This window comes from Podarcis melisellensis (assembly GCF_964234715.1).
Source record: "Podarcis melisellensis genome assembly, chromosome: 3".
Taxonomy (NCBI): Eukaryota; Metazoa; Chordata; class Lepidosauria; order Squamata; family Lacertidae; genus Podarcis; species Podarcis melisellensis.
Window position 1 is genome coordinate 80,686,504 of NC_138530.1, and position 27,142 is coordinate 80,713,645.

The 27,142-nt window shown below is 43.1% G+C and overlaps 1 protein-coding gene and 2 long non-coding RNA genes across 7 annotated transcripts in view; 2 read left to right on the top strand and 1 right to left on the bottom strand.

Annotated features, from left to right (window-relative positions):
- Window positions 1-247: 247 nt before the first annotated feature.
- The window catches only part of PRSS35 (serine protease 35), a 158,208-nt gene continuing 131,313 nt past the window's right edge, over window positions 248-27,142 (bottom strand). For 4 of the 5 annotated variants that reach the window (XM_081904881.1, XM_081904883.1, XM_081904884.1 and 1 more), the window contains one exon: window positions 248-3,132. In XM_081904881.1, coding sequence (XP_081761007.1) covers window positions 1,872-3,116 — 1,245 coding nt within the window. In that variant the 5' untranslated portion in view covers window positions 3,117-3,132 and the 3' untranslated portion in view covers window positions 248-1,871. Of the gene's footprint in view, window positions 3,133-12,261; window positions 12,925-27,142 lie in introns of those variants that run through there. The other variant, XM_081904880.1, reaches the window with a different exon arrangement.
- LOC309366392 lies at window positions 1,412-8,699 on the top strand. Its single transcript, XR_014166682.1, has 3 exons — window positions 1,412-1,490; window positions 8,181-8,239; window positions 8,327-8,699. It is a non-coding gene; the product is annotated as an uncharacterized lncRNA (long non-coding RNA).
- LOC309366214 lies at window positions 17,661-18,233 on the top strand. The gene is made up of 2 exons (XR_014166580.1): window positions 17,661-17,753; window positions 17,818-18,233. It is a non-coding gene; the product is annotated as an uncharacterized lncRNA (long non-coding RNA).

Below are 27,142 nucleotides of genomic sequence, written 5' to 3' on the forward strand. Positions count from 1 at the left end.
AGGGGAAATTAATTTAAAATAATTAAAAATGTTTCCATATAAACGCTGTGAACTTTGATAACAGATTTTAATTTTGTCTGGGATGCTTTCAAATGCACTTTTCAATAATAGAAACGATTAAAAAAAGTGGATTTGCAAGTCAATGCCAAATTTAATATCCCCAAATAATTATATACACAAATGGTGTTTTAATAATATCTCATTCACACAATATAGAGATGATTTGTAAAAATTTTGGCCATCAATATATATTTTAATAGTCATTTATTTTTTAAAAAAAATCTTCGTTCTTCCACACTGGTGGGGAAAAAAAATGATCAATACAAGTTAAAAACTGAATTACTGTAATGCTAATAAAAACCAAGCTTATATGGGCCTGGAGTATGCATCTTAATGTTACATATTAAACAGCATCCTGACAACCAGCTTTGTCACAAAGAACTTTCACATACACTAGTACATTTGAAGCAGGAAGCTCAGCTGATATAATTTTTTTAAAGCTACTGAAATGTGTAAATTTGCAATACTTAAGCTCATGTTAAATACTTTTCTAGTAAAAGTCGAGGTTCAGAAATGAACATGAACCCAGTTGATTTATTGCTATATAATAAGTCACATAATGTATTTACATAAGAATTTAACCTACATTTTCCAAAAGGTTGAAACATGACTCAGCAAACAATTGTCTGCTTTTGGTAATTCTTGATGCTGAGAATTAACACAACTACCCAACCCACAAACCCATCTGAGGAAAAGATAGTCTGTTGGATAGTCCCAATTCAATAGTCATCTCAACTATGTGTAAAGGCTTCCCCATTCACTTCAATGAATGGGCCAGAGTTTTGTATTGAAGAAAAGAGAGCTGCCCTACTCTCTAGTAAGGTGAATGGGGGCTGCCCTCACTCTCAAGTGCATATGGCCTCTTGGGCCTATAATCCCATTTTTTTTAAGACAACCTTATTCATCTTTGGTGTGTTTAGCTCTTTTTAACCATTGTTTTCAAAACTTGAATTAGTAGTTGTCATTGTTGCCTCTTGTCAAAAGTAACATCACTTGATGCTGATGATTATATTTTTAAGGCACTGATTTGTTCAAAATAGTGACAGGTTAAAACAAATACACATCTAATAATCTCACTTTTGCATATCTTCTAAAACTGAATTTACAGGCATTAAATTGTACTCATATGGTTCCTTTCCCCCCACAAACAGAAGACATGCTACATTCATTAAGTTCCACTTTGCTATTTTAGAATTCAAGGAAAAGGAATTTGTGGGTTTTGCATATGATCTAAACTAGGCCAACTTGGCAGAGGCATTTCAATGTGAAGAGGTATTGTCTACAGTAATAAGGGTTATGGGAGAGCTTTGTTTCTTGTCTTATCCCAGTGTTTCACAATTGGATTCTCCTTCAGATACTGTACAATAATGGGCATGAAACCTGTGTAACAGGAAGAATAGAAAACATACTGGAGCAGAACCCTGAGACAAGTAAATAAGTTGAAAACAAAACAATCACATAGTTTAATAGTACCAGTTAATAGAGAAGACGCTTCTCCTTAAAAATGCAAGCAAACGGAAAGAGCCATTAGTTTCTGTTCCATAATATGAATGACTCGAATTTACCACAATTTAAAAACAATAAATACAGTAATACAATATGGGGCTTTAAGTGCACGGTCAATTTAAACAACTCAGTCGAAAAGAAATTCTGCTAAATGCTGTGTAAATGTTTTCAGCATATCAGAAAAATGCTGGTTTCAAGTTCAAATAAAGTCAGATGCAGGTCATTGTACGTTCAGCATTTATTTTTGCAGGTTCTTCACTTCATAGCACTGTCAGATACTAGAGCTGATCTTGCACCGGGTGCCATTAGCCCTGTGCACAATTGTCATTGTTCCCATGTATCCAGAGGCAAATCTGGGCATATTTGGCAGGAGTAATTCGAACGGCCACATTGTAATCCTGCTCTTCCCCATTGACATCCACCCACTGGTGACCAGAATAAATGGCAATAATTTTGCGCTTCCACTTCTTCTTGTTGGGCTCTTTAAGGCGAAGGTAGATCCCCGATCCAGTAGAGCCAGACTCGGCATCACAATACTGGTAGAAGAGATCGCTGGATTCCTCAGATACGCTGCAAAACCGATAGACCAGTTGGCCAGATCGGTCAGTGTCGTATCCGGAAAAGTGGATCATGCTTCCAGGCATTGTTTTGCTAGCTGGGCTAATGCCCAGCTCCATGTATTTCTTCTTGTGAGGACGCTTGAGCTCCAGGACTGCGTAGTCGTAATCCACTGCAACATCTCCAGTTATGCCCCTCAGCCAGCCTTTGGGGATCTGTGTGCTTTTAACTCTGGTCCACTGGAAGGAAGGCTTACGCTCAGATTTCCTCTCATTCAACCCAGATGCCTTTTGTTTCCTGCCAGCTCTCTTGCTGGGACCTTGTTCCAGCTGTTTGGCATCAGTGTGGTGGTCCTCGACCTCTGACACTTCCCTCTTGCTCCTCTTGGCTCCCCTGCGTCTCTTGCCGTCCCCTTTGGATTTCAGCCTCAGCAACCCCACCCTCAGCTTCTTGCTGCCTTTGATGTAATCAGTGCCATCGTGCACACAGTGAGCAGCAGTGAGGACGTGCTTTGGTGAAATCAGGATGCCGCTGCAGCCCGTGGAGATCTTTACAGCGGTGTTGAAAGGGAAGTTGGTCAGGAAGCGCGTGTCGGAAATGCTGAACCTGCTGTCAGTGCCGTAGACCTGCCTCTTTCTCCTGGAGCGCACCTTGGCGGTGGTGTTTGCCACTGGGTCAAGATCCGCTCCCAAGACATTCACCTCAGTCAGGGTCCGTGTGCCGTTCTCAAAGACAGTCTCGTAGGAGAGGAGCTCCTTCAAGTCTGACAGGCGTGGCACCGGGAGAGTCCTTTGGCATTCAATCCCACACACTCCACTCAGCTCCAATTTGGCATTTGCTTCAAATTTAGGAGTGTCGAGGAGGAAAGTTTTTTCTTTCACTATCTGTGGTACTTTTCTTAACTGCCAGCTGAAATCTTGTTCTGCATCTATTCCATTCATGAGGCTCCAGACAGGAGTGGAAAACAGCAGTAACAGAAGAGCACGGTCCATTATGTCTCTTGGTTTTCTGTTAAAAACAAAACACAAGAAGTGTTTGTTTAAATGTTGTAGCGTCAGAGATGTTTCCATTTAAAGGATGACATAAGTATTATACTATTTTTGTAGCATGGTTAAGATATTTAAAAATAGCAACAGCACTCTTAAAAAGACAATAAACTGAATACTGTATGTAGGACAAGGTACTCAGACCACAATCATTATCTTTCTCTATTTATAGATCTTTGCAATTGTGTCCTGTATTTGTTTATAGAAACATTTAACAATATTGTCATTAATTTGGCTAGCAAAAGCCAGGAAGATTCATGAAAATATTTTTCTTTCTGTTCACTCTGCTTTTAACCACTTGACTTTGAAACTATGATAAATCGTTAAGTTCCTACAGAGCTTAAATTCCAGCCCTGCTCCCCCACACACAAAACAACCCTTTGCATGTTGCCTGAAAATGGCAGATTAGGGACATCTATGCAGCTCCACACTGCATTTCTATCTACCTAAAGGCCAAACTAGATGAGATATTACTTGGAAGATCTGTCACAGTTATCTTAACTTCTAGGGATCAATGACATGCTTGATCTATATGGCAAGGGGGTGGGAATTGCTTCTCACAGGAATAAATACCCCTGTTAATAACCTTCACTACAATCTGGCATGATTTTCAAGCAATGACTCCCTGATGCCATGCCTTCCTTGCCTAACTTCCCTCATTTTATTTCCTTTCCTTTTTCTATGCTAGGCTGCTTTGCTTAGGAATCTTGTGGAATCCTATTGTCTCCTCCCTTTATAGACACACACTCATGGAGACCCTTCCTTCCTTCCTTTTTACATCACACCAATGTTAATTACTTTCGGGTGTGAGGTCAAAAGCATTTCTTTTCCACTAGGCCTTTAACTGAGCAGCACCGGCCAATATTGCTTTTAATTTTATCTGCAGTAACCCATCCCACAACTGTTTTATGGTGAAGGGCAGGATATATATATTTTTAATGAATAGATGAATACCAAGGTATTTTCATGGACTAGGTGGGCCTCTGAGGGCCATATGCAGCACTTTGACAGGCAAGTGGAGCTGCTTGACAGTCGGTGGGGAAGGACTTAATGGGGGGGGGGATGGGACATCTTCTTTCAACTTTCTGTCCCGCCCACCCACACTTTAATCTGTCCCCTCCCCAGCTGCATTGGCAGTGCTGGAGAACACAAGCTTTAATGTGCATTCCCCAGCAATCCCAACATAGCTAAAATAGTTGTTGCCACATTGCCTATCAGGATGGGAACAGTAATGGCTAGTCATCTGGGCAGTAGGGGAAAGTGGACAGGGTTCCCTGGCACTTAGTGGGCCTACAGAGAGCTGGATGGTGCTTCCCATAGGTGGACTAAGAACATCTCAAGATATAAATGAAAGATAGGTTGTTTTGTAATAAAGTATGCTACAGTACAGTGGTTAGTACATAAACTGGTGGCATGAAAGGATAACTGGGCCTAGAGGACATACTAATGTTTACTATTGGTAGTGCCTAGAGTTGTCAACTTAAATGGGGTATTTACCGTATATCTTCACTGTTTCATTTGAACTTGGAGCACTAGTAATTTGTGATGTAAAAGAAAAATCAATGTTTTTAAAAAGAACAACTTCCCTGACTGGGCATCTAAGTACCATTCTTATCACTAGTGATCAGGTGAATAATTATTTGCAAGCCTGACCCAGGCATTCCAAGGAAGTTAAGGAAGGAGAAAACCCAAGGTATCCTGAAGTCAAGTAGCATTCTTAATAACTTAGAGTAAATCATGCCCACGCCTGCTGAATGCCAGTGAACTGTGTAAATGGAACAAACATGACTTTTTACAGGTTGAATTTGATGCATTACAATATTAACAAATGCAGTGACTTCTGCCATTTGGAAAACAGAGCCTGCTTTCCTCTCCCACTTTATACATTCACCACTATGGAAGCCTCAGACATGTGTGGAAATGGCAGTACCTCTAATTATACTTTAAGAGTTAGGCATTTAAGGACATGCATCTGGTTAGACTCTATGGTTCAATATTGTAATTAAAGTGCAGATCAGGATAAAGAGCTCCCTTTTGTTGTTATTATATATACCAGAGTTCAAAAAGGGCTGAAGTCTACATTAAAGGTTTTTTAAAAATAATAATTGTTTTCAGAATTAAAGGCTAAAGAAAAGGTGAAAAAGATGCAAAAGATGTGGCTCAAGTTCTAAAATAAAGAATAAGGAAGATAGTAGCTATTATTGAAATGTGGGTTTGATGATAGTTTAATTCTATGGCTTTTAAATTACCTGGACTATTTTCCTGGAATAGCAATACAATCCAGAAATGGTTTGTGTAGCTACAGCAGTTAGCAAAATCCCTTCTTCAAAACATATCTGTTAGTGCAGCAGGCCTAAGGATCTTGCTATGTGAATCGGGGTGTACACATGTCTTTATTTGATGGTAATCCACATGACAAGACAGGCCTCTGCAGGTAGATCTCTTGTAGCAAGGACACAGCAGTCAGTTGTGAAGCAACTCAGCTTCCCTCCCCCAGTCCAGTGAGTGGTGTTTAAATATTAGGCAGGGCAGGAGATCATTTTAACAAACAGCAGATCCATTCCCGCCCTCTCTCCATGCCCTACTAAAGACTCCACTTCCAACAATGTCAGCAAGGAGGAAGTTGTGGGCAAAGAAAAATGCCTCTATCCCTCTATCCGCAGGCACCAGGTCTAGGGGGCTCTGGGTGCCAGGGCACCCACAATGCAGGACTCCAACACAACTTCCGGTTTCTACCAGAAGTTGCATCAGAACACTGACGCGACCTCCCAGACCACGTTGGAGGCCCTTCCAATTGCGTTGGAGGTCTTGCGAGGCTTCAGATGTGACCTCTGAGACCCCATGAGGTCTCAGAAGCATTGCTGATGTCGCAGGCGTCACTGGGCACCCATAACCTGCGCCCCAAGTCAGAACCCCTGCCTATATCCTTGCCTTAAGCACGGAGGTCCAGCGCCGAGGGCCTTCTGGCGATTCCCTCACTGAGAGAAGCCAAGTTACAGGGAACCAGGCAGAGGGCCTTATTGGTAGTGGCATCCGCCCTGTGGAATGCCCTCCCACCAGATGTCAAAGAGAACAACAACTACCAGACTTTTGGAAGACATCTGAAGGCAGCCCTGTTTAGGGAAGCTTTTAATGTTTGATGTATCACAGTATTTTAATATTCTTTTGGAAGCCGCCCAGAGTGGCTGGGGAAGCCCAGCCAGATGGGCGGGGTATAAATAATTTATTATTATTATTATTATTATTATTATTATTATTATTATTATTATTTGCAGAAAATGACATGGAAAGGAGTGGGGATTTGAACTACAGTATACCAGTCCCTGTGGGACGTGGGTAGTGCTGTGGGTTAAACCACAGAGCCTAGGACTTGCTGATCAGAAGGTCGGCGCTTCAAATCCCTGCAACGGGGTGAGCTCCCACTGCTCGGTCCCAGCTCCTGCCCACCTAGCAGTTCAAAAGCACATCAAAGTGCAAGTAGATAAATAGGTACCGCTCTGGCGGGAAGGTAAACAGCGTTTCCGTGTGCTGCTCTGGTTCACCAGAAGCAGCTTAGTCCTGCTGGCCACATGAACCGGAAGCTGTACGCCGGCTCCCTCGGCTAATAAAGCAAAATGAGTGCTGCAACCCCAGAGTCGGTCACGACTGGACCTAATGGTCAGGGGTCCCTTTACCTTTATACCAGTCCCTAGTCCAATGCTCCAACCACTGTTCTGCACTGGCTCTAATCCTCACACAAACTTTACTCCAGAAGCAGCAGCAGGAACTTAAAGGTAACAAAAGTAAAGGTCCCCTGCAGCACTGGGTGCTCCATCCAGCTGGAAGAGCAGCTAGGTCTGCACCATACAGAACAGTTTCAAACTTCTGAACTACCCCCAAGTTCTTCCTAATGGGGGTGATCCTATTTGATTGGGGTTGTTAAGGGTTTATTTTCCCTTAGAAGGTTTTTATAGTAAAACAGGCTGAGTGTTGCAACTCTTTGAAACCAGCCCTGACACTGCCACAAAGACCACACCAGCTTCTTGTATTGCGTTGCGGTCTGTTAAATATATATTCCCTGCTTACAGCAAACTCAGAAAGGTAACTTGCAATTAGCTTCTGGCTGTTTGGTACATGTGATTTAATGGAGACTCTTAGTGTTCCTCAGCTGCTCTAGCTGTAGCTCCTGCCTCCCTCTTTGGCCCTCCTGAGTTCTCCTTCGTTTGGCCCCAAGAATGGAAGGAAAAAGCACCCAGATCTTCCTCCTCCTCCTCCTCAGCCTTGTCTCCCAGAAGCAAAGCCCTGAGCAGTGTCTTTCTTTGTCTCACACCCACACTTGCCATATCAAACAAGCACAATCTTTTGGAGAGTTCCTTAGCTTCTTGCTGAACCTCCTAGACTTTGTGCTGCCATGGCAATGGGGCCAGAGCTCACCTTGCCACTCACTTGACTCTGGTTTGCAGGTAGAGTGATTATACGCCCCATTCCACCGAACATAGTCCTCTGGTTGGAGGGCTGCCAGGAGGATAGTCCTCTTTTTCATGGCATCCTCTATATGAAGGGCTGCCCAGCCCGAGCCTGGTTTAAAAATAAAGAACCATAAGAAGAGAGACTGTCGGCCTTGAAGCTGGCCATCAACATTTGATACCTTGACAACAGACTGAGCTCATCTGGACATAACCTTCCCCACTGTCTTCCCCCATATTTCCACTTAATTTTCAGTCATTATTTCTAAATTTCAATCTGTACATATCAATTTGCATGAGCATATTATATGCAAATCTGCACCTGCTCTTTTTTTGTCATGCCTTTCCTCTCTTTTGGCAGTGGCCACTATAAGTAGAGGAATGCACAGCTTCTTAAAAGGGACCACACATGTATTCCTGCCCAGTTGTGGGCATTTTGATGGTGAAGCATCTGGATCAGCCCCACATGAATGGACAGAGATATGATATTGAAAGTTTTGCATGCTAGTAAATATTTAGTAGTTTATTATTAAAAAGTAATCATGGAACTTATTCTCCTTTGCAGTTCATCATCTGGAAACATTATAAGACTTCTACTTAAGGCAGACTGGGAATACATTAGAGGTAAACTGGGAGCAGGCTGCTAGTGTTTAATTTAAGATGTTTAACTAGATTATAAATTTGACAGTGTCTCTTATATTTGCTTTTCAGCCTATTCTTACTGGTTTTGACCCCTCCTGAAGGCTGAGTTGACTAAGAACTACAGTAAATAAATACTGCTTTTCTTCCTTTTAACTTTCCTTTCATATTTTTAAACATGCAAGTATGCTTGTGGTGCTGCCACCAGAGGGCAGAAAAATCTAGACATATCCAATAATAGACTTTATGAATTCCCTAGAAGGCTGAAACTTTTATTTTTTAGACTCTTACTGTACTTCATTTGAGTATACTATTACTGGAATATGGTATTCTCTTCCAGGTTAGCTTCTTGTCCCACATAGCTTGCTGTGTTGTTTTCTTTTAGGGGGCTACACTTCTTATTTTATATTTTGAAAAATGCTTAGCACACTTCAGACTATTCCACCCCCCCCCCAATGAAAGTACCATCTTATTTTTTCAGAAACTTACTGTAATATTGTTATAGGATGGCAGCTGCCTCCCTTAGGATAGGTGTGAAAATCCCTTCATCTTAAAAAAATAAATATTTATATACTGCCTACTGTAATTGGTTATGGTGCTACCCTATTCCAAGATCTTTGGGGAATTTCTCTGTCATATTATATAAATTTGCTCAATACACAAGAGCTCAGTACACAAAACACTTTACCTAGGTTTGCCCTTGGAAGATGGCATAAAGGTGTCGTGTTCTTTATAGCCACTCCAGTAGCCTAACTATACCTGATTCTCCTTTTATATTAGGGTACCTAATACTTGAAGGGACATGGGTGGTGCTGTGGGTTAAACCACAAGAGCCTAGGACTTGCCAACCAGAAGGTCGGCAGTTCGAATCCCCGCAACGGGGTGAGCTCCCGTTGCTCGGTCCCTGCTCCTGCCAACCTAGCAGTTTGAAAGCACCTCAAAGTGCAAGTAAATAAATAGGTACCGCTCTGGCAGGAAGGTAAACGGTGTTTCCGTGCGCTGCTCTGGTTCACCAGAAGCGGCTTAGTCATGCTGGCCACATGTCCTGGAAGCTGTATGCCGGCTCCCTCGGCCAATAAAGCGAGATGAGCGCCACAACCCTAGAGTTGGCCACAACTGGACCTAATGGTCAGGGGTCCCTTTACCTACCTAATACTTGAGTTTCCAGGTTACTGTGTTCCAACCCTTCCTTAGAATTTACATTCCATATTACAGCCCACTCTCATAAAACTACTAAGACTATACAGTGGTCCAGAGTATTCATAATTCTAAGCCAACCTATGACTCAGCAAGAACAAACAAGTATGCTGGTAACCAGAGTGAAAATCACAGTTTCTACACTCCTCCTCTAGTCCTGTGATCACTGCACTACCCACCCAGACCTAATCCAAGGTTTGGTTTGGTTATGTGTAAACTTGGGCCTGTGATAGTATGGACTATAACCAAGGTTTGTTCTTGGATTACCACTTGCAGTTGAAGGTGACAAACCAGATTCATATATAATACTTGTCCAAACATGACTCAGCTCTGTATAGCATGGTAGCAACAAGGCCAGAAGAGGAGCAAAGTGGCCGCAAACGTCTGGGCGCCCACTTGCTTGCTCTTGGTTTGGCTTAGCGTTATGTGCAAGCGAGGCTAAATTATTCTTTCTGCAAATTATCTTTGATGCCTACACTGCAAAACAACCTCAAAAGCACACCAAGTAGGTGGCAAGAAGATTTTGGGTTGTAAGCACCAGAATTCTACTCAGTTTCATATACATCACCTATGCACGAAGACACATTTTAGCACACACTGTTATTTTAAGGAATCAGTAGAATGGTACCTGTCACCAGACAACCACTCTTTTGACAGGCTTATGCATATAGTACTGCTAAATTCATGGCATGTTTTAGAGAGGAAGCATTAAACACTGAAGTCTGTACCAGAAGGTGTACTTTTTATAGTTTACAAGGTTATTTGCAGGGAATTCCTGGATCTTAAAAGCCTTCAAGAAAATTCAGTTACTTCCCTCCCTCCTTAACAACTTATGTTCCAAGTATAATAAGAGTGGTGAGTTTCCAAAACAGTGGCTCAAAAGCCACAGGAACCTTGTGCATGGGTCATCAGTGTCCAGTTATAAGCATATGCTACAGAGGCTGAAGGGGCAGGCATGGAAATTGCAACCAAACTCTCAGTTATGCAGTTGACAGGTGAGTCCCAAAGGAAGATGAATTTCCATTAGCAGATCCCTGAAAAAGTCTGAAACCACTGCAAGAAGAGAAAGAGTTGCTGTTGGCAAAGAAACTGTTATTTCTCTGTTTCTGGTGACGGCTTCATTACGTTCTTAAGGTTAGTGCTGTCAGCGCTAATCTCCTTACACTTTGCAATGTAAGAAGACCTGTGATGAAGTCTCTAAGGAGCATCCTTCATAGGTTACGAAGTAACTTTCTCTTCTAAATTCTTCCGCCTGCATCCACGGGAAGTAACATACAGCTGGGTAGTTGTTGAATTATTTACGATCCAAATGCTCATTTGTACATTATCTACTCATTTGTAAATCTTTATTACCAGCTCTATTAGAATAAAATATAGGAGACATATATAAAACATGGCACAACTGGACCCATTTTGAGGACTTCTTCAACTTTTGGAACACCATACTGTATAACCAAGTGTCGGTACCTAAGCACGAAGCTTATAAAAATGACCTTGCAAGAAGACATAAATAGATGGAAATTGGCTTTAACAATTCATATAATTCATTCTGCTTAGTGTTCTTTGAACTTGCAGAAACCACAACTCATTCCAGCCAAAGGCTCTAAGGAGATACACAGCCTCACATTTACTCTCTATTACAGACTAATCAAAATCCCTTTGTCATTTTTATTTAAGTGTAACCGCTCTTTAGGGTTTTCTCCCCCTCTTTCAGCTTCTCCATCTCTTTCTCCTGAGCTCATTTCATTTATTTAAACAAGGCTTCCGAGGCCGAAAATCAAATAAGTAACCTTAGTCAAGAGACTTTTGTGATTCCAACACACAGCTTGTCAGTGCTAGAAGCAGCAATCTGGATAAAATTAGTGTCAGTTTTCCAAAAAGGAAAGACATGGCTAGTTCTGCGGCTGGTTCTGCATTTAAAAGCTGGCTATTCCAGAGCAGCAAAATCGCTTGCAAGGACAAAGTTGCACAGTAGACACTTAAATCAAGGCTTTTTGGCTGTCAACTGCGCAAATTGTAGCTATTGATAAAAATTAGTGCCTCTCTCTTTACTTATGCATAAACCCAACTTAGGAGCACATGCAATATATACAGCTCCCAGGCTTTCCCCCTGCTGCAGTCTAAGGGCAAACTTTTAAATTCCTGCTCACTCTCCTCCCCATCGCCCTCTTAGGAGTCACAGAGCGATGCTCTCCGTTCCTAGAATGCTGTCCAGCAGCATCCGCTGAACATAAAGGATTGATGTCTAGCTCAGAGCCGCCACTCATTTGGGCAAACTCTAGCACTGCCATGAAGCGGAACTTTGATGTGTCTTTGAAACGTCCCTATTAATTTGCTGGAGGGTGGAGGGAGCTTTTAAATTAACAGTTTGCTCCTAGGCATATTGACTAGAATTCGATGGCACACAGAAGAAAGTGTGCATGGATGGGACTGCAACATCATTTGCTGATGTGCAATTTCATGGTATCCCCCGAAGATCTGGAAACCCCCACCTCCACCCCCCTTTTATTAAATATTGCTTCCCGATCAAGATCAAGTGTATATCCGTTTCACCATTGGCTCCAACAAAATCAAGAACTCATTCACCGTTAGTATCAACACAGAGAGACCATCCACACAAACGCAGCCCCAGAAGGTGTGCCAGTGCCAACGGGTTTAATCCGAAGCGAAATCCCTTTCGGCTCAGCGGGGCTTCCCTCCCTGCCAGGTGTCGCTTTGGGGATTCCACGCAGGAGGAACCGCTAACCTCGCCTTTCAGGTGCTGCAAAGAGCAACACGCCCTTGAAACGGAGCCCGGGCCATCGCCATACCTGCCCCGCTCGCCAAGCCTCTTGCCACGACGGTGCTCTTCGCGAGCCAACCCTGCAGCGAGCCTCTTCTGGAAGCCCAAAGCAGAAAGCCCAGGAAGCTGGAAAGGACTTTCAGCCCTCAACGGAGGCAGCAGCAGCAGCAGCCTCTCAGCTCTGGACGAGGCTCCTGACTGCAGGCGGCGGAGAGGGAGCCGCCAGGGTCTTTCCCTGCCGGGTGGGCGGGGAAGGGACGCGCCAAAGGAGGGGGAAGAAAGGCGGCCTGGAGGGAGGAGGCGCGGGAGAAAGAGGCGGGAGGACGGGCCGCGACCGCCAGCCGTGAAGGGGCAGCAGTTGCTGAGGGAGCAACAGGCTGAGAGGGGCACATTCCTCCCATACCAGCTCGAAGCCAGAAGAGGACAGGCGTGGCCCGCGCTTGCCGCGCCCGGCCCGCTTGGCGATGTTGCTCGAGGGTCACGAGGAACAGGGGGCGCCGTTTGGCGCGGGGCAAGATCGGTGGTGGTTGCCGACCCCCCCCCCCCCCGCGCCTCAAAAAGAGAAAAGTATTCCATCAAAATATCAGTCATATAATTTCCTTATGTTAAAAGTAACTTTCATTATTGTTGCCCGTAAACGACAAATGGCATTTTTATTACTGTGATTATATCTCTCCTTTCCTCCAAGAAGCTGAACGTGGCTCCTACTCCGCCTCTCCATTTCATCCTCACAACAAACCAGGGTGTGGAAGGTTGGTTGCTATATTTCAAAGTTGTTGAGCTAGGGTCCCCCCCCCAAGTTGTTGAGCTTTTTTTAGTTTTGGCCCCCCAAATGAAGTTTTTGAGCTATTTTAAAGGAAGGTCGCAAAAAATGACACTGCCAACATAGGTTGCCATACATCTGGATTGTCCTGAACATTTTATAAGAATTTTTGCCCAGACACTGCTTCCTAATGCAATATTCCAGATATGTCCAGGAAATTCCTCAATGTCACCCAGTGAGCTTCGTGGTTGAATAGATAGATGGACTCTGGTTGAACTCGGTGCTGGGATACCTTAAAGATCAGCAAATCATCTAGACCGCAATCTTACCTGAGAATAAGCCTAACAGAAATCAGTGGGACCTGCTAAAAAGAAGTTTTGCATAGAATTGAACTGTTTAAAGCTGAAGGGGAAAAGTGGTTTCCTATCCTTATATGCATGTCCTAACCTTTCTTGGTGAAGGGAAATATATTGAAAGCACACCTTTGCTCTTCAAAAGGCACTGAAGGCAGACAAGAAGTGAGTGGACAACCCAACGTGAAAAATGGAGTGTGAACGGTTGCCAAGTCCGTTGCCAGTATGGTCAGATTCTGCACACGGAATGTGACTGCATAGACAGCAAAAGGTACTGGGGAACAGGGCTGGCCCACATACTAGGCAAGGTGTGGCAACCGTCTCAGACGGCAGGATCCACAGGGGCAGCAGAGCCAGCCTCTAAGCAATGCATTGGTCATTGCTGCTTACTGCCACAGTTGCAGTGACGGTTGTGGCATGCTCTTTGGAGGCCAGATCTGCCTCCTCCTTAGCAACAACCTCTTCAGTGTTGCCTCTATAGGTGACACTGCTGGTCTCCTCCCACCCCTAGGGAGGAAAAGGCATGGGCTGCTCTCTGAGGTCTCCTGGGCTCTGCACTCTCCTGGTGTGATTCAGAGCAGACCCCTTTCTCCTCCTTTGATTCGCACTTCAACCATCAGGTGAGGTTGATTTGATTTCCCACTTTGTTCCCTATGTAGCTCTTGATTCCCAGCTTGTTCCTGGTATAGATCTTCACTCAAACTCTAATTCCCTAGCAGGTTGGTGCCATTTTGTGATTTGCCTGAGGTGTCAAAATGTCTTGAGCCAGCCCTGACTGGGGGCCTCCCTCATCTCTCTAAGTGACACCCCTGTCAACAGGGTTTCATTTGGAACGAGGTCCTTGTAAACAGTTTTTAATGTCAGAGCCAAGCTCAGCCTTGTAACATTTACAGGGCAGAACTGTGTTTTCCCCTCAGTAACCACAACCCACAAAGGGCCTTGTCACATCTGCTAAATAAGTCCCTAATGACAAGCTGGAATATTGAATTGGGATGAAGCTATGTTAAGCCATTTTAGGAGTATGGCTGAAGTGGTTTGAACACATATTCACAGCCTTAAAAATAAATGGCTTGCATTGCTAAAAATTATGCCCAAACCACCATCGATTTCCTTCTTGTGTTATATCCCAAATCAACAGTATCCATGCAGGTCACAAGCAGCGCAAGAAGCATAAATGCACTTTTTGAATATAATGTGAAAATGGAATCATATCACCATGTATTGGCTATCCAATGGGATGGAAGCCATTAAAAATCATATCCTTTGATTAGCAAGTTCCATCCTCTTGTTTTTACTTAGCGTATTCCAAGACTGATCTCTAGCTTCTGTTAAATATATTCTCAACACCCACACTATGCTTTATCTTAGCTTCGCTTGCATTTCACATTCATTGTTAATGTAGTGTTTTCTACAAGATTTTGTTATCAGTATTAGTATTATTAGTATTGGTATTATCAGTTTTAGCTTGATAGCAGACTCATCTAAGTGAGCCAAGCAGAATCCTCTCCAAGTGACATTCAGGGGAAAAATATGGCTGAGGTATGGCAGATAGGCAAAAAAAATTAAAATCATTTGCAATAGTATCTCTTTTGTCACCCATACACCCAAAAAGACACCAAAAATGAGTCACATGGAGATGGCTAAGCTGTAGACCAGGGATGGGGAACTGTAGCTTTCCGGGTGTTCTTGGACTTCAACACATATCAGCTCCAGCCAGCACAGCCTATGGTCAGGGATGAAGGGAACTGTAGTTCAATGACATCTGGAGGGCTATAGGTTCCCCATCCGTGCTATAGACAAATGATGTAGAGGCAGCAGCTTCAGTAAATGTTCTCTGCTTTTCTTTATCCTCACAGCTAGATGTTAGCTGAGTCCAGCACAGTAGAAGAGACAATTAGGCTCTTTTACTTGCTGTCTTATATTTGGTATTCTGTACACTTGAAGTTCAGTAATATGAAGCGACAGAATTTCCTCCATGTCTTTTCTATAATGCGATAAAACACAAGAAGTGTTAAACAACAAAACCATCACAATGAAGAGTTTCCAAACTAAACAAGGAAAGAAAGGAAAACATGTTAAAACACAGTGGTTGTGTTTTGGAAGTATCTGCTATGTTTTGTTATTTCTGTTGTGGGTTACTGACATTTTTTGGTTAACATCTCTTCACTGATGATACAAGAGTGCATAGTGAGTCATTCTTCCAAGTCAAGCTCATATATCTTTCTTGTTTTTGAGTGCCATAAGACTTACATAAGCTTCCATTATAAAACTGGCTGTGTAAATGGGAAGATAGTATGTAGTGGTCTCACCTTTATTGAAGAGCAGGGACATACCTCTCCATGCAATTTAGTTATAGTATCGCACACCACCCCATTCTCTGAGCAGTGCAAGATTCCAAGGGTTCCAGGAGTTTACCCAGGGTCTAGTTTCCGTGGAATGAGGGACAGCAGAGACTGTGGTGTCTTTATTATATATGGTTTATTTACACTTGAGCCTATGATAGAAGGGCTCACAGCATTAATACCCCAGAAGGTCTTGCTTCTCCCAGAAATCAAGCATGTCTCCCAATCTCATGCTTCTGCCGCCTTCTAGCTCAGCTCTCACACACCACTCCAGCTATTATCCTTCTCACTACCTGCCAGGTGAGGGAGGGAGCCCATCCATTGTCTCTCCGACCCAAAGCCATTTCCTTTGTTACCTTAACAACTCATACATAGGGACCATTAACTCACCAAAAAAAACTGGCCTGGCTATTCCAACAATTGAATCATAGAACCATAGAATTGTAAAGTTGGAAGGGACCCCCCCCCCCGAGCTTGTCTAGTTCAACCCCCTCCAATAAAGGAAAAAACCTCCAATAAAGGAAAGTCCACAAACTGCTTTAGATTTTAACCCTTGCTGGATCCAGGAATTAGAAGGGACTCCCTGACCTGCGCCCCCCTCCAAAGGGAAAAAAAAATAGATTATTGTATTACATGTAATGTTTTACAATCTTTTTAATAAGTTAATTTATAAAGTTACCTGTTCTGTGGCCGAGTGACTGATGTAATAGGAGGTATCTTGGTCCCCTTTGCTTCTGCCAGTGCCTAGTAATTCCATCTGTCATTTTTATATTAAAAAAACACAGTCCTGCCTTCATAGAACTTACATCCAAATAAGCATATGTAAGATTGCACTTTTATTCAAGGAGTAGCTAACCTGACATTATGCTAACATATATGTAAAAAAGAATAAAGTGTATGGTCATTGAGTATCATGATTCAGGAACAAGTAATTGTTTCTCAGTTTTGCATTTATAATCCATCTCCCCAAATGCTTGGGAATGGAGCAATGTGTTAAAAGGAAGCATGCCAAAAGGTTTTCAGGGAAGCAGATCAGAGGTTGGTATTAAACGTAAGTTTTACTTGGAATAGATCCATTGAAATTAATGGACCTAACTTAGTCATGCCCATACATTTCAGTGTGTCTACTCTGAGTAAATCTTAGCGAAATACTATCCCATGAATATACTAGTTAAGGTCATCCTCACCCCGGCCTTAAAATTGCTTCTTATCACGCCATGAATAGCTATCAAATAGAGGGGCACACGGTTGTGTTCTGGTTTCACCAGGAATACGCAACATACAGTAGTGCTTGCTATAAATATCTAATTGCCACTGGAATCCTTCCAGCATCCAAACCTAATTCCTTTGAAAGTAATTTTATCTCACTAGAAAGTGAATGAACCCTCATGCTATTTTAACATGCCCCCTGAAATTGATCTGACACTAATAAACAGACATTTGCTTTGTAGTGCATTTACACAAGCTGGTTATCTTTTCAGATCACCTAAAGAAACACAACCAAACAATTCACTCCAAAAAAACAAACAAAAACCTATTAACTTTCTCCTAACATTCTTCTTGTTTATTGCTTGGGACCTACACATGTTAATGTTCATGCTAGAAAAACCCATGCTACAAAAGCCACAGCGTAAAATAGCTCTCGGTTTTAAATTAACATGTGGACATTTGGTTTGAATTTTTAGTTACCATACTCCTATTTTGTTTTTAATAATTGTTTGGTTAGTGGCTCCCATGCTAAGACAACTTGCAAACAGAATTTCCGTCCTTTTTTCCACAAGCTTTAAATGTTTGGTATATACCCAGTTATATTTCCTTGGGAGCAGTGTTGTATTATTGATAAACTTAAAGGTTATTAATTGTAAATGTAAATCACCTAGAGATGTTTTGTATTGGGCAATAAATAAGCATTATTATTATTATTATTATTATTATTATTATTATCATTATCAATATTATTTAGGGGCGAATTCAACGTCACACACTTCTGAGTGTTTCATCAGCAAGCATTTCTACTTGCCAGATTGAACAATCCCCCACTTTCCCCGCCATGCCTTGCTCAGTGGGGGGCGGGGAGGTTTTCCTGACCCTCCAGAGCAGATTGGAGGGAGAGGAAGAAGATGAAGCCCACTGTGCTACCAGGAGCCCTTGCACTGGCTTCTGCTAGTGCACCACATTAGTTGAATCTAGACTAATAATAAGCTCTGTATTTAGGATTGCAGTCTTTAAGTCTTTTCAAATAACTCTTTAGCCCAAAGGACAAAATATTTTACCTGGTTCTTAAATACATAGGATTCAGAGCCAAGGAGTCACACCTTAGGGAGCATCTTCCAAAGCTGGGGTGCTACAAATTAAAATGCTTGTATTCGTCCTCTGCACCCCACTTGCCTCAACAAATGTGGGGGACTCAGAGGTGATGCTCCAATGTTTATCTTAATATTTGGGTTGATTGTTGTAAGAGATCATTTGGGATCATTACTCTCAAGTTAGTGGGCATAGGATTGCAGCTACATTAAGTTGCAGAAGCTGTCTGTGATATTTTTTTAAAAAACAAGGTATTATTAATGTGACAATACTAGTACATTCAGATAAAGTTCACATATATTTTTTGTTTTTTTACCTCATAATCCTCTTCTTTGTATGTTTTGCTTGCATTTCTTTATGTATGTATTACATTTATATTCCACCTTTTGTCCAAGTTGCTCAGTGTGGTGTGTCTGGTTCTCCTTTTCCTCATTTGATCCTCTCTAAAACTCTGTGGGGTAGATTAAGCTACAAGATAGTAATTGGCTCCAAGTGACCTAGTGAGCTTCATGGCTGAGTGCAAATTAGAACCCCGAACTCCCAGGTCTTAGTCCAGTGCTCTTATCTCTGGCTCTGTTTGCTTGTTGCTGTGCAATAAAAGTTGTATTAAATGCAATACTTCTCTTCTAAACAATCAGAATACAGTTTTGCAGCATGGATTTCAATGTTGTTGGCATGTTCCATGAATCTTTAATGACAGCACTGAGGAATTATCTTAATTGTGACGGTGGATGGTTGTTGTTGAATTTTTTGACAGAACAAAGTATGAAACAAACAATGGTAAAATTACAAATTGCAGATATAGTCAAAGGTGTCAGACGAGGTTCAAAGAATCAATCCAAAATGGAGAGTGATCAGAAGGAGGCAGAAGTGTCTTCTCCCTAAGATTTGCATGAGAAATAAATAGAAACCAAACCTCTTCAAGCTTGTACAGTATCTGCATTTTTCTCCCCAGCTTGCCTGCATTCTTGGTTTAACCTATCATCTAGTGCCAATTGCCAAACTCTGATGAAGCAGGTTTTAACTGAAAAAAACTTTCCAGTGTTAGGCAATCAATAGTTTTCAGAGCAACAGTATCAAGGAACATACTGATGTAAAATCAGGCATTTCAAGTTGTTCCCATGGAAGACTTGTGGCTATTATGCCTCCTTAAAGGATTTCAAAGTCTTCAAAATTCAACATGACCTTTTCCTACCACTACCACCCAGATTATTAAACTTGCATATTTAGGGTTGTATTCAGTGGCTGTGTAAGTGATAAGAAGCTTATACAACTGATCTTCCTCTTTCCCTTGCCTCCATGGCCCTCCTGAAGCCCCTGAAGACACACACCAGAGGATGGGGGCTTCCTTAGCATTGGGGTGTGTCATACAAGTCTGTGGTTGGGCAGTGGGAGGGGACAATCACCTGAATTTTGTGCACGTGAAAAATAGAAAGATCCAGCTACCTTCTGTTCATATAACCATTGGATACAACCCACAAACACTTAAAATAAGCATAATTTTCAGTAATTAATGCAAACCCAGATTCTCCATACTATTATGTGTTTAGTATCTCAAGAATCCAATTTGATCCTAGGTTTAATAGCATCAGTTTGATTGGATGCATGTTGTGATATTAAAAACAAACTTGGTACACAATTGAAATTCTGCACATACATCTTGATTCTAAACACATTTGCCCCAATATAGAATTCCATGTGTGCATTAATGCAAACAAGTAATACTTGCATGAGGGAAGACTATGTTTACCTCAGTGGAGAATAAAGATAAATTTGACAAGATAAATGATTGTACCTCCTTTTTGAGAGCCTCTTCAAATATCTGATAACATATAGGAATCCAATACTGGCCATATATATATATATATATATATATGTGTGTGTGTGTGTGTGTGTGTGTGTGTGTGTGTGTGATAAAATATTTAGTAACCTGATTTAAGTCTTCACTTATAACTTTGCTTCTATATTACAAATGCAACTTACACTGGAGCTTTTTAATTTTATTTTTTTCTGCAATAGAAGGGTGTTGAATATTGGCCATCCTAACAGCATAGTTGAGTGCTTAGCACTGTGTTAAAGAAATGAAATACTGTATTGGATTCTCTTTTCTTTTATGTATTCTTATATGTTTTCATGAGAACCTTTTATGGTACACATCTTTCAAACTGAATTCATTGTGTTCTCATATGGCTGATTGATAATAGCAGGAAAAGTGTAGCTCATTCTTCTTTCCACATGTTTTCCTTTGAGGCAACCCATACATTTCATAGTAGATATTGAAGTGAAGGAATATAACATATTGGTCATTTAAGCAGCTATGCTTTGTCCTTTTTTTGTACTATTTCTAACCCAACTGAAGAAAAGTATATTTACTGTTGCTGTTAATTGTCTGTGGTGAGACATCCCACTTTCTATACTTAATATGTGAGGAGTCCATCTTCTATTTAATTCTGCTGATTCGCCGTGTGTGGAAGGATTCCTACCTTACACAACTGTACATAAATTCAAAACCTAACTGCTGCTATCATATATATATCCTGTTTGCTAAAATGTTAATCTATAGCCTAGTACCAGTGGTATTTTAGACGTGGTGCAAAACCAGGCAGGCAGGCTTTTAAAATAAAATAAACGTAACAATATGTTCTTTATTATAAATTATGAGTGTGAAATAAGGTAAAAACTATACTATTGCTGTAGACTTGGTTTCCTTGAGTCAGGCTTTCAGGAAGTTCTCACTTTGGTCAGCTCCAGAAGATCCTTTGCCTTCTCCATTCTTGCCATTGTTCCTTCCCTCTTTTGCACAGTGAAGATTTGTAGGGGGCTTCTACACATATGTATCAGTGCTCCCATCAGAGTAGAAGCCCCCTGAAGGCCTTCACCATGCAATGAGGAGAAGTTCAAAGACTGGGGATGTGGCGAGAACAATGAGCTCAAGAATGTAGGGAATGAGATTTTTGTGCACGCCCAAGCACTGTTGCACACATCAGCATTTGCATGTTCATGCAAACACCTGAACATGCCTCATGTAGGACCCTCCCGGATGACTCTAGCTGGGCCTGAGCAATAATTGGATCCGATGTTTCTAGTTAAATCCTAAGAGTGTATATCTGTGAGTTGTTGTTGTTTAGTCGTGACCCCATGGACCAGAGCACGCCAGGCACACCTGTCTTCCACTGCCTCCCGCAGTTTGGTCAAACTCATGCTGGTAACCTCGAAAACACTATCCAACCATCTCGTCCTCTGTCGCCCCCTTCTCCTTGTGCCCGCCATCTTTCCCAACATCAGGGTCTTTTCCAGGGAGTCTTCTCTTTTCATGAGGTGGCCAAAGTACTGGAGCCTCAGCTTCACGATCTGTCCTTCCAGTGAGCACTCAGGGCTGATTTCCTTCAGAATTGAGAGGTTTGATCTTCTTGCAGTCCATGGGACTCTCAAGAGTCTCCTCCAGCACCATAATTCAAAAGTATCTGTGAGTGGGGAGGCACAAATCAGGTGTTTCTAACACCAGAACAATGCCATTGAAGTCAGTGGGATCCCTCCAGTAAAAGTGGCTTTAATACTTAAACCCTAACTTAACAAATGAGAAACAGTTGCCTTGAGTTCACTATGATTATCTTTGAACAAAGCAAACTCGGATAGGGCAGCCTCTTAACACTGCAACAGAGGTTTAAGAATCACATTGGTAGACCACCCCGTGTAACATTAATGTTTCCTGCGGGGTTTGTTATGTAGAATTTCCCTCATAATTCCTTTATGGGTCTAAATTAGGAGACACAGACATAGATTAAATGAATTCCAGGGCCTAAGAGAAGGCTGTTTACACACATTCCTTTCTCTCCCACGTGCAGCATGAAGAAAGAAAAGAATATCCCAACTCTACATTCTGAACAACTTCATATTGTAGTTTTTCAGCAAAGCGACAAGGAAGGCCAGACTCAGTGGAATTAGACCAGCATGAAATGAGTGGCTTAACAGGTTTGAGGAAAACATACTTTTATGAGTGAAAACAATTGTTTTAAAGCTACAAGTGCAGCAAAATCAAGACAGCTGCCCAACACAAACAAGTCACATTATAAGTCAGGTTTTATTCTTGTTTTTTTAATTTGCTTTGCCCTACCTCCCCTCAAGACCATACACAACGATTAAAAATACAGATCAAATTTAAAAATACAAAACCATAAAACAGTTCAACAACTGAGATACTCCAAATGTCTGCATCTCCACCCCCCCACTGTCACAGCTGGCTGGTACTGTACTATGTTAGCAACTTGGAAATTTTCACAAAACCAGTCCTATGTTAGGTAGGAGAGAAGGCAGTGACTGATTTATGCTAACAGAGACTTTGTTCGGGAGTCTGTCAAAGCAACAATCTACTATTGGGGTGCGGAGGTCAGAGAAAATCTACAACACCCCTGATAGTGGGCCGCTCATTGATGGATTTTTATATGTTTCATGTCTAGGCATATTAGCGCTTGCAGTTATTTTGATACTTTGGAAAGCCAAAAGATGTGCTCATATTAAGATTCCTGTCTGCGTTGAATAAAGACTACCACAGGTAGAAATGCAAATTTCCTAATACCGTACTGTGGAAACTTCAGTTCTTACCCTGTGAAGAATTTCAGATATGCCTAAGGCTACCCTCACAAGTCTTTGCATTAGAGTCTGGACTGTGGAGCCAAACAACTGGGAAAAGCTCCTCCTCTGTTGTTTTGCCAGGAGAGTTGAGTCATAACTGTGCTAACAAATAAAGTATGTTCAGAAAATTATCACATCACATTTCACCTCCTTAATACAACATTGGACATATCTTGTGTCTCATAAAACACAAGTAAATTTTCCATCATTAATATTATGGGGCCACAGGAATAAATTTTTGCGTGCAATCCTCTTATCAGTGACCTTTTGGGGGGTCACAGAACTAGTAAGGCCATTTAGAACCCCACCCTTTCCAAGACAGAGAACATCTTGTAGCTGGTTGTAGCATCACAACAGTAACAGTTATTACTATATTAACTGCTGGCCTTAATTTATCTAGTACAAACCTCTGCATGTCCACTCAGAAATAAATCCCATTGAGTTCAATTGGATTTACTCCCAGGTAAGTGTTTTAGGAGTTCAATCTAAAAGTTTAAATTGCAGATTTTGCACTCTAATTTTATCAGTCCTTTGGGAATTAATTTTCAAATTCTCAAATGTATTTTGCTGGCAATCCTAGACACACTTACTGGAGAGTAAGGCCTATTAAATTTAGAGGAACTTACTTCTGAGAAAGTATATTTAGGATTACAATGTCTATCTTTTATTTGTTGGCATTTATTGCACCCCTAAAGATTGTAGTGCTTAAACTATTTCTCACATCTATTAGAATATCTTTTTACTGTGGCTTAAATTTTAAAAAGCATTTCATGTTTTAATTTTTTTTTAAAAATCCTCTGTCTTGTGGAAAACGCTCATTGTTCTTGAGCAAAGGCATTGGTATAGGGAGCTCAGGCAAAGAAAGCTGTGCGCTACAAAACAGTGTTGTGCACTGTTGCTGATACTGCTTAAAGTTCTGCTTATACATGGTTTACACTTGAAATCAATGGGCTGTAAGAAGCCAAACTAGAGGAAAGATTACGGTCATTCTGAATAGGGAATGCACTTCTCCTTCACTGCCAAAATTAACAATCTGGTACATGTAACAATGGCTCAAGACAACTTGAAAAGAAGTCGCAGCTTTGTTAGATGCAGTTGTCTTGAAAATCAGACTTAGGCTATATACACGTTATCAGTTTATCAAGTAGGGCAGGCATGGCCAAACATGGCCCTCCAGCTGTTTTTGGACTACAACTCCTATAATCCCTAGATCAGTGTTTCCCAACCGGTGTTCCGCGGCACACTAGTGTGCCGCGAGACGTTGCCTGGTGTGCCGTGGGAGGGAGGCGGGTGAGTCGGGCGGCGAGAGGCGGGGCGGCGGCGAGGAGAGGCCGCCCAGCGCGGGGCTCTCGCCGTCTGCCTGCCTGGCTGCCTGCGTGGCGCTGACGTCACGGGGCTGTAACGTGCCCCACATAGGCACACGCGGGGCGGCGAGCGAGCTCCCTCCCACATCCCATCGCCGGCTCTGCACCAGGCGGTAGAGCTCGGCGAAGTCGCGCGCTGGAAGGCCAGCAGCGCGCGCGCCTTGGCCAGGCTCTCGCCCGCCTGCGCCTCCAGGCACGGCGCCTCGGCGTCGGGCGGCAGCGAGCCCAGGAAGCGGCCCAGCCGGCCGGGGTCGCCCGCCTCCAGCAGCGCCTCGCACCCGCACGAGACCTGCTCCGCCGAGAAGCGCGGCGAGCGCGGAGGATTGGGCGCAGCGGAGGCCAGCCCCGCGCTTAGAGAGGGCGCAGCAGCCGTCGCCAAACCCGATCCTCCTCCTCCTGCTCCGCCGCCGTCCTCTGGCTCTCGGCTGGGAGGAGCCTGCGGCGACGGGGCAGCCGCCGAAGTTGGCAGAAGTTGGCGCGCCTCCTCGGCAGCGCCTTCGTCCTCCTCCTCCTGCCTCTGCTCTCCTCCGGCCGGGGGGCTCGGCGGGGCCCGCGGGGAAGGAGGCCATGTTCGCGGCGCGCGGGATTGCGGCCCCCCTCGCCCGCCTCCGGCCCGCTCCCCTCCCCCTGCGCGCTGCCCTAGCCATGCGGGTCTCCTCCCCCTGCGCCGCCATCCCCTTTCCACATCCTAGGAGCCGCGGTCCGCCTACCGCCCCCGGGCCGCGGCGCGGCTCCCAGCCCGGGCTGGCCTCCGCCTCCTGGGACGCGCGGCCACCCCCGCGGCCCCCCAAACTTCGGAGCAACTCTCCAGACGCTTCTCCCCCGCCTCGGTCTCCCTCCTTTCCACTTCTCTTCCCCCCTTCCTTCCCTCTTTCTTTCTCTTTCTCTCCCACCCGCCTTTCCTTCTATTAACTTTCCTTTCCCCTCCCTTCGTCCTTCCTACTTTTACTCCTGGGCTCCTCCCCCCTTTGCGCAGCCACAAATCAATCTCTCTCTCTTTTTTCCCCTCTCTCTCTTCTTTGCTCAGACGCAAAAAAGCGCCGCTTTTTGGAAATCCGGACTGCTGTCCCCACTGAAACGATACTTTAAAAAAGGAAGAACCCACTGGCTCTTATTTCTGTTTAAAGCAGTAGATCCCAAACTCTTTTGGCCCACTGCCCCCTTGGTTCCACATCCCCCAGTGTCCCCTATGCTTACTCTATAGAAAGCATTACAGGGGTTAACGCGGCTCGCTAAGGAAGATATTAATAGAATTCTGCATTTGGGGGGAGACCCTAACAGTCATCTACCATTACCTTCTATGCTGTTACTATTTTTTTATTTTTTTTTTACATAAGTAAAAAGTGACCTTTCCCCATCTGGCATGGTGGTGTGCCTCGAGATTTTTTTCATGAAACAAGTGTGCCTTTGCCCAAAAAAGGTTGGGAAACACTGCCCTAGATAACAGGGCCAGTGGTCAGGGATGGTGGGAATTGTAGTCCCAAAATATCTGGAGAGCCAAGTTTGGCCATGCCTGAAGTAGGGCATACTTTTTCTCAATTTGGATTGAAGTTGCTTTGGGGGAAAACACAGCAAAGGCAGTATTTTCTGAGAAACAACGGGATAGATACAGGACAGCTATGGATTGTGGCCAGTGTGTATACACTGCTTCCCGAACCAATGGTGGGAACACATTGGAGTGTGTACATAGCCTTGGATTTAAAAAACAAAGAGAAGCAGAGTAATGTTAGCTTCACATATGTAATGAAATAATGGCTTTCTACTCTTAAATAAATTAGCAGTAGCCTTTGCTCACGTTCATTTCAGCGTCTTCAGAAAAATCACTTTCCTTGATGCTCTGCAATATGTAAATATATTCAAAATATAAAATGGCCGAGCCATTGATTTTGTGATTCAGATAACAGCAAAACATAGGATTACAGCTTGTTTTTGACAGTGCTCTGTGAACCTTTAACAGCTGCCTGATAGGGAAAAGAATTCAGCTGATGAAACTTTTCCCCTGGCTGCATCTTCATGCTGGGAAAGGCATTTTTGTCTGTCACGCCGGCTCTTAAGGACACAAGACCCCTGCCAGGAAAAAAGAGAGTTGCTCTTTTTACAAGGAAGCTGTTAAATTGTTTGGTACCCATAAAGAAATAAGCGATATCATTTCATGGTAACTTAAAAAACACACACACATCATCAGGTGCTATGTGACCTGGTGAGGATTATATCATTGCTGTTTGCTTGTCTAATCAACCTGTCGTGAAATAGATGCACTGGAGACTTACCCCACAATGCTTAATTTACTTCCTTGAGCTGTGCAAAAGAGTACTAAGAAGCAGGCCTTTGGTGATTTCCACATGAGTGGGGGCTGCAGAGACCAGTGTGTTAGCTGCATCCCCATTGCCATTCTAAGCACCCTCAATGAGTTGGGTGGCAAACCTCTGAAGTGGAGAGCCTTCCATGAAGACATGGGTTTTAGAACTCTGATTTTCCGGGGTTTTTTATTTGTTAACTTAAGAATGTATATGCAATAAACACATATTTGGCCTCAAAACAGCAAAAGAGGAGTGGGGATATGTTCCCAGTTGCTTCTACCATGTTTCTTGCAGAGAAACTCAGCTAGCTTGTGTTATTGTCCCTTTAAGGTGGCTAGTATGAGACATTACCAGAGGATGGGGGGAGGTTGTGGGAGATGGTTCCTGTCAGTCTACATCAGGGAGTAAGGAAGCTGCAGAGCATGTGTGGTGCTGAAGCTGATTTTATATAGCATCACCTGCAGGGCACAACCTCTTCCTCCAGCACAGTCAGTAGCTAAGAGAACTCTACAGAAGAGACAAGGCCTGTGGTGTATCGACTGGAAATGTTCCAGGCCTAAGCTGTAAGTAAAAGCTCTAGAGCTCCTCAGCATCACCAGCAGGGGGAGTTACATAGTGTTCAGAGGAAAGAAGAGCATCATGATGTCATGACTAAGGGTTTGCTCAGGACTTCTGTTGTATTTAGTACAGTCGTACCTTGGAAGTCAAACGGAATCCGTTCCAGAAGTCCATTTGACTTCCAAAACATTCAGAAACTAAGACGTGGCTTCTGATTGGCTGCAGGAAGGTCCTGCAGCCAATCAGAAGCCACAGAAGCCCCGTCAGACATTCCAAAGAACGTTCACAAACCG